The following is a 14900-nucleotide window of genomic DNA, read 5'->3' on the forward strand; positions in this document are numbered from 1 at the left end:
GAACACGTTTTGTGTGCTTGAGGGGCTCCTTTAATGACTTTTAATTTTTTTTATTGTTAAAGGGACATTTTTCGTGGTCTCGAGCATGTTTTCTGACTCGGAAAAGGAAAACTCGCCACAGAAACAACTTAGTGTCATCGATAATAGGTCATGCACTAAACCTGTTACCCGAGTAAGTGATTTGTTATAAATTAGATTTGCATCAACTGCAGTATTGTTATTATAGTTTATTCACTGTTATTCGATTATTATGTAACTTTTTTTTTTACTTTTTAATTGTTCCTTGTAGATAATTTTTTTTCTATTTGATTTCAGAGCACCTGAATGGCTTAGCTCTTGTTGCATGATTTTTCTTTGAGTATTTATATTTCTTTTAAAAGCTGCTGGAAGATGACGAACAACCAGGTAAGTGCTTATCTTATACATGTATTCAACAAAGTCAAAATAAGCTTAATTGACTTGAAGGGTAACATAAAAATATTAATCGATTAACCAATTTCTTAATATACCTACTTACATCCCCAGTAAAGAAGCTTTAAAATAAAACTATACTTATGCAACGATCAAATAACAAGACAGGCTAAAAATTGTCTAGAAAGTATCCAATAGTGCTATAGTAAGCTTTTTCTAACATCAATCACTTAAAGTATAATATGGTTAAATATCTTCTTACTGTAATGCAGCATAGAGTTTTGGGTTAAAAACATTGTGATTATTGTCAATTTTATAGTAAATGATGAACAGGTCGAATTCATATTTATTGACTAAATGATTGAAAAATACTTTTGATGCATTAAAGAAATTTAATTGAACAACTAGGCTGAGGAGTCTCCCCAAAAACAAACACCATATCTAAGGTGTGAGCCACCGTTATATTTAAACTGTTTTTAATCACTCTGAGAGCAAAACAACCTGATGACAACCTACAGCGCAGCCACTCAATATGTTTATCGAACTTCAACCTACCACTGATAACCAAACTGAAAAATGTATTTGAATTATTAATTTGTTACATTAATAGGCTGTCCACCCAAGCAGACATTATCTAAAATACACTTAAAATTGAAAATATTTGTCTTTGAAACATTCTGGAGATTCTAGAGTAATCCAACCAATGTTATTTTTAGATTTCATCAAATAATATTTTTCTGAAAAACACATTTGCAAATTGTGCACACTTGTTATATGCCATTAGGTCCATACTGTTAGTAAATTTCAGAAGTTGTATGCTTTCCTTATATAATTTCAAACTGTAGATTTATTTTATCGTTCTCCTTCTATGTTTAAGAAGAGAATCAGAGATCCTAGTTCTAATCAACAAGAACACTAAATTAGAAACTTAGCACTTTATTGTGTTTTTGTTCTTGTATTATTTTTTAGTTAAGTACACCTGAAACACTTTGTAATTTGTGGATGTGCCTTTGGGTTCCGTCATGTTAACCCTTTACCGCATCATGTGCCATATATGACCCAAACTATAAAAATGTTGTATAAAATTAAGTTATATTCCTTTACTGCATACTCATATTTCGAACGTACCCGCTTACACAGCAAAATGTACACATCGATAGTATCGTTCAATTATACGACAGGTATTTCGCGCCAGAGACTGCCGCGCGCTATTTCACGCTAACAGCTGATTGATACGTTTTATGTTTCTTAAAATTATAATATTATCGAAAAAAAATTATTGGCATTACGGGTGAAGTGTAAGCTGTCTTATACGGTAAGTTATTTTTCATTTCATGGTAATTTAGGAGGTTATGTTTATTATAGTTTATTTTTGTGCTTGTGCCATATATCGTCGGCCCAATGCCAAAACCATGAATGTGAAAAATCGTGATTTTGAGATATTTGGGTTTGAAGGTTTTGATACTCTGTGAAAATTCAGATTTTTGTTGGAATAATTTCATTTCTTGGGATAAATAGGATCTACTTTGACAGTTTATGACTTGCTTATTATTTTTTTTGTTTATTAGCCCCCACCTTCCAAAACGTCACATTCGTGGATTTGGCATTGCAAAAATTTCTTTCAAATCACTTACAGTACAATAAGAACCTAAAGACGCAATGATTTTCAATATTTTTATTGATTTGAAATATCAATAAACATGTGTATTTTCATTGGGAAACTAGGATAAACTCGGGATCTATAAATCTAAGAAAACAAAACTACTTAAACTTTTAAATCATTGGCAAAATAAACTATAAAAACAAAAAAGGTTTCCTCAAAAAATACTGAAAATACAAAAGGAACTAAATTCATATGCTTAAATGAGCTTGAGTATAAAGTGAAATGGTTTAATTTTCATCTGAGTTAGTATTTTTACTGTCATCTGGTTCTGGTAATCTATCCCTAATATTATTATTAATTTTTAGCGACTTGAAAAAACTGTGATGAAATTTTGGGATTGTTAGATCAGAACACATTTTTTGTAAATCCTGATATTTTGGCTTCGCAATGGGTAACTCAACATTCATATGATTTTTTTAACTCCGCTGTTTTTGGTCGACCTCAAATGTTTTCATGCAGTTTATGTCATTTTGTAAAACACCTTCGTCATGTCCGATTTAAGATAACGAATCCAGCAAACCTTACGCCATGGTATTTTGTTCATCTCAAATTTTTGCGCTGCAAATTCTTTAAAATCATGAACATCATCAAAGCTTCTGCTCCTCACTTCAAATGGGCGTGGTTTCATACGAGTATCTCGTATTACTTGCGCCCAACCTTCAGGAATGTATACAGGAACATGCTGCTTAGCTTTCTGCTCAATTTTGGAATGTATGGAATCGCATTCCATTTCAGTGTGTCCGCTTTCGAAAAATTTATGATCTATGATTTTCAAGTTAGGATGAACAGAAATGAGCTGCATACACATAGCAAAATTTGAATTCTTTTGCTGGCCACCAGAGCCATCTGACATAATTCTCACTTCTGTTACTTCTGGATTAGATAATACGTATACATAGATACAAGAAGCGATTTCATTTGAACCCCTTTTACCCTGGGTTTCATCCCATAGAAAAGCAAATGCCATTTTTATTGCTTCCAGTTTATCAGCACTGCGAGTCTTGCGTGCCAATTCCTTTCTTCTCAAGTGTTGCTGGAACGTTTGTTCTTGCGCTTCTTTTTCTTCTCCAGTCATATTTTTCTGTGCCAAACATATCTTGCACTGGTCCTTCTTTGGCTTGAAAAAACCCACGTTATACCTTAGTTCCATTTTGGTCCATACATTGCTTATCTCTTTCATGTTTAGACCTATCCATTATTTTTTGTGTTCTAGATGTCACGTTTATCATTTTATAACTGATTTTTTACTACTCAAAATCTATACACGAATGTTACAAAGTATACCATACACTTACAATGTCAAAACAACGAATGTACCACATTCACTGACTTCAAACTTTTAATGCAAGGCCAAAACCACGAAAGTGTCACATTCACGATACGCGCGTTGCGACAGTCGAATACAAACTAAGATACGTCAAAGGCAGTACAGCTACCCCCAGCAAAACCATGATGCTTGCAAATTCGTTGGTTTGGCATTGTCAAGAACTGGCTTAGAGGTGCTTGAAAATGTAGATAGGTAAAAATTGCCAATTTTGCACATTCATGGTTTTGCCTTGGGACCGACGATATGGAACAGTATGCAATTATGTTTACATTGTTTGCTTTTATTTTCAGTTATGGACACAAAGAAATTTTATGGTACTCTACAACATGTAGCTAATATAGACTCCGATGAAAGTGATGATCCAGATTTTTCTGGCGACGAAGCTGAAACTTGTGTAAATTCAAAAATAAAAACCAACTAAAATGATCCAGATTCAGAATCCGACTATTCATCTGATGACCATATGCCCCTATCAGAAATTCGAAAACGAATATCGAAGAATATTGAATGGCACGAAGGTAATCTATTGAAAAACGATAACGAAATTCAATTAAGAGGTTGTCAGGATCTTCCGGATTCGATTCGAACGCTTGCAACTCCAGTAGAATACTTCAAATTCCTTTTCCCAAAAGAGCTCATAAGTTACATTACACAGCAAAGTAATTTGTATAATATCCAGTGTCAACCACACAAGCCTGTCCATACAAAAAGTCATGAGATTGAACAGTTCATCGGAATCTGCATTTTGACTTCTCTAATACAGTTGCCTTCTACAAGAGATTATTGAAATGGTTCATTAGGCCATCCTGCTGTTTCTGAGGTTATGTGCTGCAATAGATTCGAGACGATAAAACGCTTTATTAATTTCAATGACAATAGCCAAATGATCCAAAGAGGTCAATCAGGTCACGATAAGTTATTCAAAATTAGACCTTTTCTAACCCAAATAAGAGAAAGACTACTATTGGTACCACCTTGCTATAGACGAGCAAATCATCCCTACCAAAGCTAGAAGTCAACTAAAGCAATATAACCCTAAGAAACCTCACAAGTGGGGTTATAAGAACTTCGTTCTTGGAATTTCCGGGTTCAGCTACGATTTCGACCTTTTTGCAGGATCCCAAAGCAACCAAGTTCCTAACGGGCACCCCAATTTAGGAATGACTAGTAAGGTTGTAATAAAGTTATCCGAGAGTGTTCCAAGGAATAACAACTATAAACTATTTTTTGACAATTGGTTTACTAGCATACCTTTAATGATTTACTTACATAAAGAAGGGATATTGCCTTTAGGGACAGTGAGAGCCAATCGTATACCATGTACATTACCATCTGAAAAAGATATGAAGAAAACTGGCCTTCTACCTATGTTGGTTCTGAACCTCGTGGTGAGAAAAAAGATTTTTCAAAAAAGAAAACACTCATAAAATGATTGAATGCCCTAGAAGTGTTTTTGTTTACAATAATTGTATGGGAGGCGTCGACCTTCTGGATGCCATGTTGGGATTTTATAGGATTAAATTTCGATCAAAGAAATGGTATTTACGCATATTTTTTCACATGTTGGATTTGTGTTGCGTAAATGCTTGGTTATTGTGGAGACGCAGCAATAAAGAATTTGATCTACCCCTTAAGGACTTCGAGCTGGCCATCGCTGATTCTTTATGCAATGCTAATAAAAAATATAAAAGAAGAGTAGGACGACCTTCAGCAGAGGTTCAGACATTATATGCTATAAAAAAGAAGCGTGGACCTATGGTATTAACCGTGATGGTATTGACCATTTACCAGAATGGAGTGAACAACAAAGATCAAGATGCAAGTTTCCATTGTGTCTTGTACGAAATGTACAGTTTTCTTGTCTTTTAATAAAGACTGACATTATTTTTTGAGGTTCCACACTGAATAAATAATAATGTTGTTGCATAATGTTCCATATATGTCACTTTCCATTTTTTTATAAATAAATAAAGCAAATATTAAACAAAATTTTTTTTGGTATTTTTTACATAAATTATTCCGTATTCCTCCATTTTTCGAAGAAAACAAAAAATTCATGCAGTAAAGGGTTAATATCCTATTTGTTTTTGATAAATAAATAAAAAAAAACACAAATTAAAATGTCCTCCCTATCAAATGACAGTACAATACAATACTTTAGCAGAAAAATAAAATTTGAGGATAAAAACTAGACAATACTTTTGAGTAACATAGTATGTACAAGGAGGACCATAGTACATTCAGTGTTTAGCTAAATATACTGTGATCACCCTTGGATCAATTAAATTGAAAATACCCTCCAGAGAATTTGCTAAAAAGATGGTTTAGAAAAAATTGACCCTTATATATTGTCCATATTATATTTAACTTGTATATTAATTAATACTGCTTAAATTATAACTGTACGTGCCAAATAGCATACTTCAAAAATTACAGGGTGCTCAAAAACAGTTCCTTTCTATATTTTCCTCGGAACAGTTATACTGATGCATATACAAAACGACCTTCGCTAACTACTCGCACCCTGTATAGCTGTAAATTTGTTGTTAAAATATTAGCTTTTAATATTAATACCGAATAAAAAGTAATTAACAGAGCGCGAAAAAATCGTTAATTGGTGACAGCACATGCAAATAAACGCCCGCGAATTGAAGAGTGTTTAGAATAATTTAGTAGTGGTGCCACTAAGGTCACGGAAAACATGCATGAAACATCGTGTTTTAATTATTAAATATTAGCATTAAAGGTCGACAAAGTATAGTGCTTTTTCATTGGATCAACATGTCCAGAAAGGTATCAGTTTATTTATTTTCATTATTATTATTCATTATATATTACATTCTTTTAATCCAATAAGTACAGACCCTGCTTATCAAATAACATTATTTACTTTTCAACCGATATTTTCTGTTTACCGATTCTCTTCTATTAAAGTATAAAAACAAGCTTTATTTTCAATTAAGATATCTTATCATTGGAGCCCATATATAATTGATAATGATATTCAGGTATTTCTAACGTTAGTTGCGGTCGTTTCTACTTTAGTGATTGACAAATTGTTAAGTGGTTTGGTCATTTCAATGAAAATTTACTTAAAAATGGATAATGACGACTCGAGTTCCTTCGATTATAGCAGACTTTTGCCAGATAAGCCGGTAAGATTGTGTCAAGTTTTATCAGTAAAGTGGCCCAGTTGATTAGGAATTTGTTATTTTATTATCATGTTATTTGGTCAAAAAGTCAAATCATTACAGGGATACAAATATTGAGTAAATAGGGAACTCTATAGGGATACCTAAGAATGTATAGAACTCTCCTCATTAAACTGTAGATTTTCTTGTCTATGAATTTGGGCAAAGGAGTCCATTTCTCTATGTCACAAACTTGGCTATTTTTTATTAATGTTTATGTTTATGCACTTAGTGGAGCTGTACACAAAAATGAGATCATCAACATTTACATTATTTTAGCGTTACTTATATTCCTATATATATATTGTAGTATAGTTTTGAGACGTATTTACTAATTTAAAAATTGTGCATGATGCAATTTTTTATGGTTCTTTGTCTTCATCTTAGTGCCTTAAAATTTATGAAAAACGTATTAGTCTTCATTTCTTCTTCTCCCAAAGTATTTGTACAAACATTAACAATTGTATAAGATAATAATCTAACAAAGGCACTGTACTCTTGAAAGTGTGAAATTAAAAGTCCGATTTAGTTATGCCACCGCACCGCAACACAACCGTTATATTTTTAATTGGATTTTAAATGTAAATACTATTGGGTAATTGATTACGACTGAAAAGTGAAATGGTTTTTACTATTAAATTAATTTAGCGTTAGTGCCGTTTTAATTTAGTAGATTTAATCGATTATCACTAAATTCGGTATAGTATTTTACTCAATACCCAGTTATCATTATTTATACAGGGTGATTAATAAGGAAATACTTCAGGTATGTATTTAGAAACCAAAAATAAACATAAAAGTTTATACAAATATGGGAACGCAAGACTTTGGTTTCCGAAATATAGGGTGTTAAAGTTTTTATTTATTTTTTTCTATTTTTCTTATTTTTGTTATTTTTTAATTAAAATTTATCATAATGTAAATATTAGAGTAAAAATTGGTGTCCGGGGATTTTTCGGTATAACAAATTCGAGATTTTTGGTAAATTACATTTTTAAGTAAATTAAATAATTCTTTTCTTATTTTTCCGTCAAAAGGGATACCTGTTAAAAGTTGATATGAGCAACCGTTATCAAGATATTTGGATTTTAAAAAATTACGAAGCATCTGATTTTGTTATAACGAAACAATATGTATTTAAATTTAAAAAAAAATTATTGTTCTAAAATTAAGTTCAACAAAACATAAGATAGGTTTTACAATTTTTAAGCATTCCACCATTTACTTCTAAGCATACTTTGTGGTGGATAGGTTCGGGCGAGTCCAATGCTTCCCTTGGATTTACTTTAGTGGAATATACCAGTGATCTGAAGTACCCCCAAACCAGATTAAGGTCTGGCGATCTAGGTGGCCAATTATACGGACCACCTCGACCAATCCATCGGTTTGGAAAGTTTTCGTTTAAAAAATCTCTTATGGGAATTACATGATAATGACTGTGGAAACGTTGATAAATAAGATCCTGTTAATAAAAACCGATATCGATCCGTCTAAAAATAATGTAATTTACCTGGAAGAGAATATTAAAAAAATAATTTAAAGTGCCTTGCAGAAATTGACGTTAAATATTTTAAAATACGTGAAAATGAAACGGCTTCGAAAGTCCTCAAAGTCATTGAAAACCGACTTTGAATATAAGGTTAATTGCTTGGAAAAATGCTAATAATGACATCGATTTTTCAAGCAGTTGATATAATTTTTTTTTCTTCCAGGCACTTAATATTAGTTTTAAATTATAATTTTTTTAAATGTTCTTTATCATATGAAATAATTTCAATTGCCTGAAAATGACTATGAAAACGTTGAAAATGAGATCTTGGAAGTCACAACAAAAATTTACTGCGAAAAATGTTTAAAAATAACTTAAGGGGGGACACTTTCTAATAGATTTCCCAAGTGGTTCTGTAAGACCGTCGGTTATAAATGGAGCAATTAAATGACCATTCTTAACTCAAAAATCACCCTCCTGCAAACGATGAATCCGTTGTAAAAATTAAATGGGTATAACCAATTGATGTGAGGATTTCTCTAAGTAGACGATTCCGTAACTTAATAGCTATGATAATTGATGCCCAATTAAATTGGAAACAACACATTAATTATATAAAAACTAAAGCATTTCAAAGACCTTAACATCATTCGAATGCTTGCCAAGACCACCTGGGAATCCCTCTATTCTTTGTTGATGAAAATACACAATTCAATTATTCTTCCCAAACTAAACTATGGTAACTTTATATATGACCCTCAAATAATAAAACTCTTAGATTTAGATTATGTGTTGGTGCTTTTAGAACATCTAAAGAAAATTTCGAGTTTAGAATCAATAACTTCGACTAGTTCTTAGCCAACAGACGACTGCTCTGTCTTATGAAATATGACCATTCCTATCTATCACAATAAGATATTTTCACCATTAAAACATCAAAACAATAATAAAAATGTAGTATTGTGAAACATTCAATTTTACGAAAAAATTGAATGTTTCAAAGAATAAGAAAGAATTACAAAATAATATGAAATACTTTTTCAAGGCAATCAAATCAACAAGGTAGCCAACTGAAAGACCCATAATAAACTGTATGAAATTATACAACTACCATTTTCTCACAATCTCTTTTTCCCCGATATATATCTTATAGTTTAGTCCCATATATACATTTTATATAAATTGCTATTCCATATTCAATACTCCACACTAAATTTCCACAATACTTTTACTCACACAAAATGACTTGAAATGACAAAATGACTAATAGCGCCAAATGGTCCTAGTTACTGACGCGAATTGTATATTCACGATGTGAGAATTATTTGGCAAGCAAAATAACGTACTTGGATCTAACGTTGCTTAAATGATAAGATAATAACAGTTATGAAGAGAATTTAACAGTAACAAAATGTGATCTTATTTATTGTAACTCATGTTGCTATTCGTAAATAACAGGACGAAAGATGGCAACGTCAACCAGCAGTTGTTCTAGCAGGCAAGCAACTTATTTTTTTACAATACATCATAGACAGTTTATATGTATTTCATAAAAAAAAATCTTATTTGAAATATCAGATGCGTCGTAAACTATGTAATTCTAAAACCCCCGGATACCAATTTTCACTCCAATATTTACATTATCATAGATTTTATTCAAAAATAGAAAAATTATATAAAAACTTTGACAGCTTGTATATCGGCCTTGCGGACCCATATTTGTATAGACTTTTACGTTTATTTCCTAAATACGTACCTGTATAAAAGTATTGTTATTCCCTCATGAATCACTCTGTATATCGTCCCTCCAATGCCAAAATCGCGAATGTGCAAATTTGTATTTTTTAGAAAACCCCCATTTAGTATTCGAATGAGCACTAAAAATACACCCTTTTTTTTAGAGTACTGATGGATCATTGGGATTGGTCTGTTCGAGTTGCAAATTAAATTAATATTGATTTTTAATTTTTTTATTTATTTTTTCTAAGAGAGCACATTTGTTGTTGAAAATTGAAAATTTACACATTCGTGGTTTTGGCATTGAGGGGACGATATGTACAAGAGTGGTCCCAGAAGTACCCGACCCAAAAAAGAAAACACGAAAAATTTGGAAAAAAAATTATTTTTCAACATAATCTCCTTTCAGCTCTATACACTTTTCCCAGCGGTGTTTTATAAGTTCGATACCCTTTTTACAATAAGAACTGTCTTAGACGCGCCTCGAAATAGCCATTAACTGCAGACATCACTTCTTCATAGTTGGAAAATCTTTGACCACTGAGCCAGTTTGGAAACAGAAAATAATCTGAGGGGGCTAAATCTGGCGAATAGGGTGCATGAGGTAGCAATTCAAACTTTAATTTGTTAATTTTGGCCATTGCAATAACGGATTTGTGAGCTGCTTGTCTTGATGTAACAACACTTTCTTCTTAACCGAATGCGGCCGTTTTTGCTTGATTTCTTCGCTCAAACGTTGCAATAAGTTCGCATAATACTCGCCGTTGATAGTTTTACCTTTTTCAAGATAGTCAATGAAAATTATCCCTCGCGCATCCCAAAAAACCGACGCCATGACCTTGCCTGCAAATGAAACGGTTTTCGCCTTCTTTGGAGCCGGTTCTCCCTTTTGAGTCCATTGCTTTGATTGTTTTTTTGTCTCAGGTGTGAAGTGATGGACCCATGTTTCATCCATGGTTATGAAACGACGCAAAAATTCTGCTTTGTTGCTATTAAATTTCGCCAAACACTCAATTGAAACATCTTCACGACACTGTTTTTGCTCGAATGTGAGCAAACGCGGCACCCATCTTGCACACAGCTTTCTCATGTCAAAATTTTCAGTTAATATTCGCACTTTTTGAAATGCCTACTATGTCCGCTAGCTCGCGCACTTTTAGTCGACGATCATCCAGTACCACTTTGTGAATTTTCTTTAAAATTTCTGGAGTCGTCAGCTCATTTGGTCGACCACTGCGTTGCTCGTCTTGGCAACTCGTACGGCTTCGTTTAAACTCTGCCACCCAATATTTTACTGTTAACGACGGAGCAGACTCGCCCAGAGTAGAATCCAGTTCAGCTTTTATTTTGGTTGGGCTGAGGCATTTCAAATAAAAGTATTGTATCACATAACGATGACCAATTTTCTCCATTTTCACAAATTCAGGCCGGGTACGAGGGTAGGACCACCCTCGTATTTCCTAGATTTTCTGACACCCTCTAGGGACACTCCTTACCTTTCTAATAAACCATGACTATAATTTTGTTTTAATATGTTACTAATGTAATTGTTTCCATTTAGATTTTGTTCAAAGGGGTCCGCAGCTCAAAGTTCCGTCACGTGTACGGTGAGCCGGCTAAAAGGGACAAATGTTACGAAAACATTCAAATCACAAAAAACGCACACGATTCCCAATTTTGTGCGGTAAATCCCAAGTTTCTAGCGGTCGTTACTGAAGTAGCCGGTGGCGGAGCCTTTATTGTTGTACCTATTAATTGCGTAAGTAAAATTTAATTTACTTCTTAGTTCTTATTATATAATCGCTTATTATTATAGACCGGAAGGCTCGATTTCAATGCGCACAAAATCACCGGTCATTCCGGACCTATTTTGGATATAAAATGGAACCCGTTTAACGACAACGTTATTGCTTCCTGTTCTGATGACTGTACGGTAAGTTTCCTCGCTAGTCAATCTGGAATGTAATATTATCAAACAAAAGTACACTGATTTCACCTTTTGACTTAATATAAGTTAAACAATTTAATGCCTAATATTAAAAGCCATTATTTATCAAGAAAAACCTTATTATAACTAACGTACACTATACAAGAATTAGCATAACTCTTAAGTGTATAATGCTTCATTGAATTTTGAGGTAATTAACCAGTTATGCCACATACACTTGATACTATGGTTTTTGTTATTCAATATTTTTCAGGCAGCTCTTTTTTGCATTAGGATTTGTTTGCTACATATTAGGAACACAATACTAGTAATACATTTACAAGGAATTTTCTAATAATTCCAGGCATCTGAATACTTTAATTTCCAGTATTTATATATAGTAAATCTAGTTCTGGTACAGATTATGCATTTTAAAAATGTTGACTGAGCATGGTTTTAATATAATTAAATTGTATGCAACAAATCTGTACATGATTCCTCCCAAGCAACACATCATCAGACATTATTATCATTAAATATATATTTATTCAACGACTTTTCGATAAATGTTTGGTTTTGGTATATTAAGCAACTATATATGGTCAAGATATATTTATTCAACTCTAGAATATACGTATATCATATACGATTCTGTTTACAAAAAGGAGAAAATTTTGACATTTATAAAATTGACACGGGATTTACATATCTACTTTTTAAACTCGATTATTAATTTCATGAAAACCGTTTTTCTCCATATTATCCATTGTAATAGCCCTGTTTTTGTATTAAATATTTATTAATATACAAGTAAATAATTATATGAAATTTAAATAAACAAACTCTGTTATTAGATTAGATATTAACAACAAAACCAGCTGTTATTCATGCGTATTATTTTGGAAAACAATGATTTTTGTAAACAATTCCTTACTGGTAAGTTGTGTGGGGGGGGCTAAGGGTAGGATTAACGAAAAACGTTTTTTGCTTGAAAATATTGCCTCAGAAAAAATTCTTCTTAAGAAGATTATACGTGATAAAAAATCTATAGTTTTTGTATCTATACTTTTTTCAAATAACCTTAAGGCTTTCGAGTAAAACGTGAAAAAACCCTCTCTTGTTATTTTCAACAATACATATTTCTCAATTCCATTCATTGGACACTTATTCTAGGGTTTTTCGGAAAAGTTAAGAGATGTTGAGAAAAAAGTAGTTTTTTCTGATATCACTGAAAAAATACTCAAAATATTGATTTGAATATTTGTCCACAAATTCCTCATGTAAATTCATTGAACGCCTATTTCGACGTTTTTCCAAAAAATTGTCAAATTAAAAGTTCTCTTTTATGTTGAGGTTTTTAATATAAACTTCACTTAAAATGGCCATAACTCAAAAAATACTCAAAATATTTATTTGAAAATTTTTACACACATTGCTCAATTAAATTCATATTTATTTAATAGACATAAAACACTTATTTCAGCGTTTTTCAAACAAATTGAAAAATATTGCGGAGGGTTGTTGGGAGGGGTCAGAAATAAAACAGAAACCTGTTTACTTAAATTTCGACGTTTCGACCTTCAGGATACTTAAGTCTAAGTTTCTTTAGTTATAATTAAAATACATTTATAATAGGAGCGTAGAATTATTTTTAACATGGGTTAAATTGTAGGTTAATTGTTGATTCTAGTTGGTACTTTTGATGGTAATTTTTTTTTATCCATAGTTCACAAAAAAGCCATAACTCATTAAAAGTAGCCTAGTAACACTTAAAAGTAGTTTTATCTGATATTAAAATTTTTAACTTTCACCCTAATTTTTAAATGAATAAATATACAGCGATTTTGGAAGCGTGAAATATTAACACGTTACTCATAATATGTCACTTTTTTTAACATGTTAAATAAAGTGACATATTATGAACTACAATGAAATTTTAAATAAAATTAAAAAAAAAACTTACTTTTTATAACGATCATAGAAAAAATAAATTTTAGTGATCAGTCAAAGTAGAAAAATGTTTTTTAATTTTTTGTGCGAAAACCGTGCATCTAACATGACTTTTTGTCCAAAGAACACGTTCCTGAATTTTGTCGCAATATATAAAAAATACCCTGTATAAATTTTTTGTACAGTTGATGTCATACTACATACAAAATACGTGCATTCACGATGAGAGGAACAAATTCATTTAACGTGCAAGTATTTTTTCATCTTTTCGTTTTTGGACACATCGATTAGTATTGTCAGTTACGCTTTTTTTGAAATAGAAATAGATTTTGATACATCGATCAAGTCAACTCATCGAATCAAACTGTGGCGTCAACATTAATTTTTTTTAATTGAACACCCTGTAAATCATAACGTTCTACAGTTTTATGATATATTCTTAATACTTTTTGTATAAACGGTGCCTGTAAAAAAAAATTATTTCAATTCTCAATTAAACTCATCGAACACCGTTTCAGAATTTTTCAAAGAAATTGACAAATTTTGAAAAAAAAAGTATTTCTTGATGGTGATTTTTTTTTATCATATTAAAAAAAATAACCAAAATATTTATTTGAAATTTTGCATACATATTCTTAAATCAAATTCATTGAACAGCCATATTAAGATTTAAAAAAAAAAACATTATTCCAGTCAATTGAACCTCTATATCTCCTGACATATATAAATATCTACAGTATTGGCCATAAAAGTTGGAACTTTTAAAAATTTAAAATTTTAGATTTTTACAATCAGGGTGTTAGGCAGCGTAATATTGCTCAAAGACTAAACGTTCCTAAGAACACCGTGTCACGGATAATTAAGAAATATCGTATATTTGGAAATGTGGTACCAGGTAAAAGCACTGGAAGACCTAAAGCCACGACTGCCCGTGTAGATAGGCGAATTTTAAATATTTCCCAGAATGACCCATTTTTGTCATCCTCCAAAATTTTACAAAAATTAAATGAAGGTGAGCCTTCCCATATCTCTGCAAGAACGGTAAGAAGGCGATTGTGTTCTGGTGGACTTAACAGCTACAGACCTGCTAAAAAACCTTTGCTGCGGAAGAAAAATGTCAAGTTACGCCTACAATTTGCAATGGATCATCTTAACTGGACTGTACAAGATTGGAAAAAAGTGCTATTCAGTGACGAATCTTCAAA

General features: G+C 31.9%; 2 protein-coding genes across 3 annotated transcripts in view; both read left to right on the forward strand.

Annotated features, from left to right (window-relative positions):
- Positions 1-5905, forward strand: part of LOC126733763 (protogenin-like) — a 125306-nt gene extending 119401 nt beyond the window's left edge. Inside the window, exons 20-22 of the transcript XR_007659857.1 lie at positions 63-172; positions 316-405; positions 3692-5905. The gene's annotated coding sequence lies outside the window, so the exon portion shown is untranslated. The remainder of the gene's footprint in view (positions 1-62; positions 173-315; positions 406-3691) is intronic.
- Positions 5906-6053: 148 nt separating this feature from the next.
- LOC126733767 (coronin-2B-like) overlaps positions 6054-14900 on the forward strand; it is a 34102-nt gene continuing 25255 nt past the window's right edge. The window contains exons 1-3 of one of the 2 annotated variants that reach the window (XM_050437162.1): positions 6054-6194; positions 11380-11577; positions 11635-11751. In XM_050437162.1, the coding sequence (XP_050293119.1) occupies positions 6183-6194; positions 11380-11577; positions 11635-11751 (327 nt within the window). In that variant the 5' untranslated portion in view covers positions 6054-6182. Of the gene's footprint in view, positions 6195-6404; positions 6557-11379; positions 11578-11634; positions 11752-14900 lie in introns of those variants that run through there. The other variant, XM_050437161.1, reaches the window with a different exon arrangement.

This window comes from Anthonomus grandis, chromosome 3, assembly GCF_022605725.1.
Source record: "Anthonomus grandis grandis chromosome 3, icAntGran1.3, whole genome shotgun sequence".
Taxonomy (NCBI): Eukaryota; Metazoa; Arthropoda; class Insecta; order Coleoptera; family Curculionidae; genus Anthonomus; species Anthonomus grandis.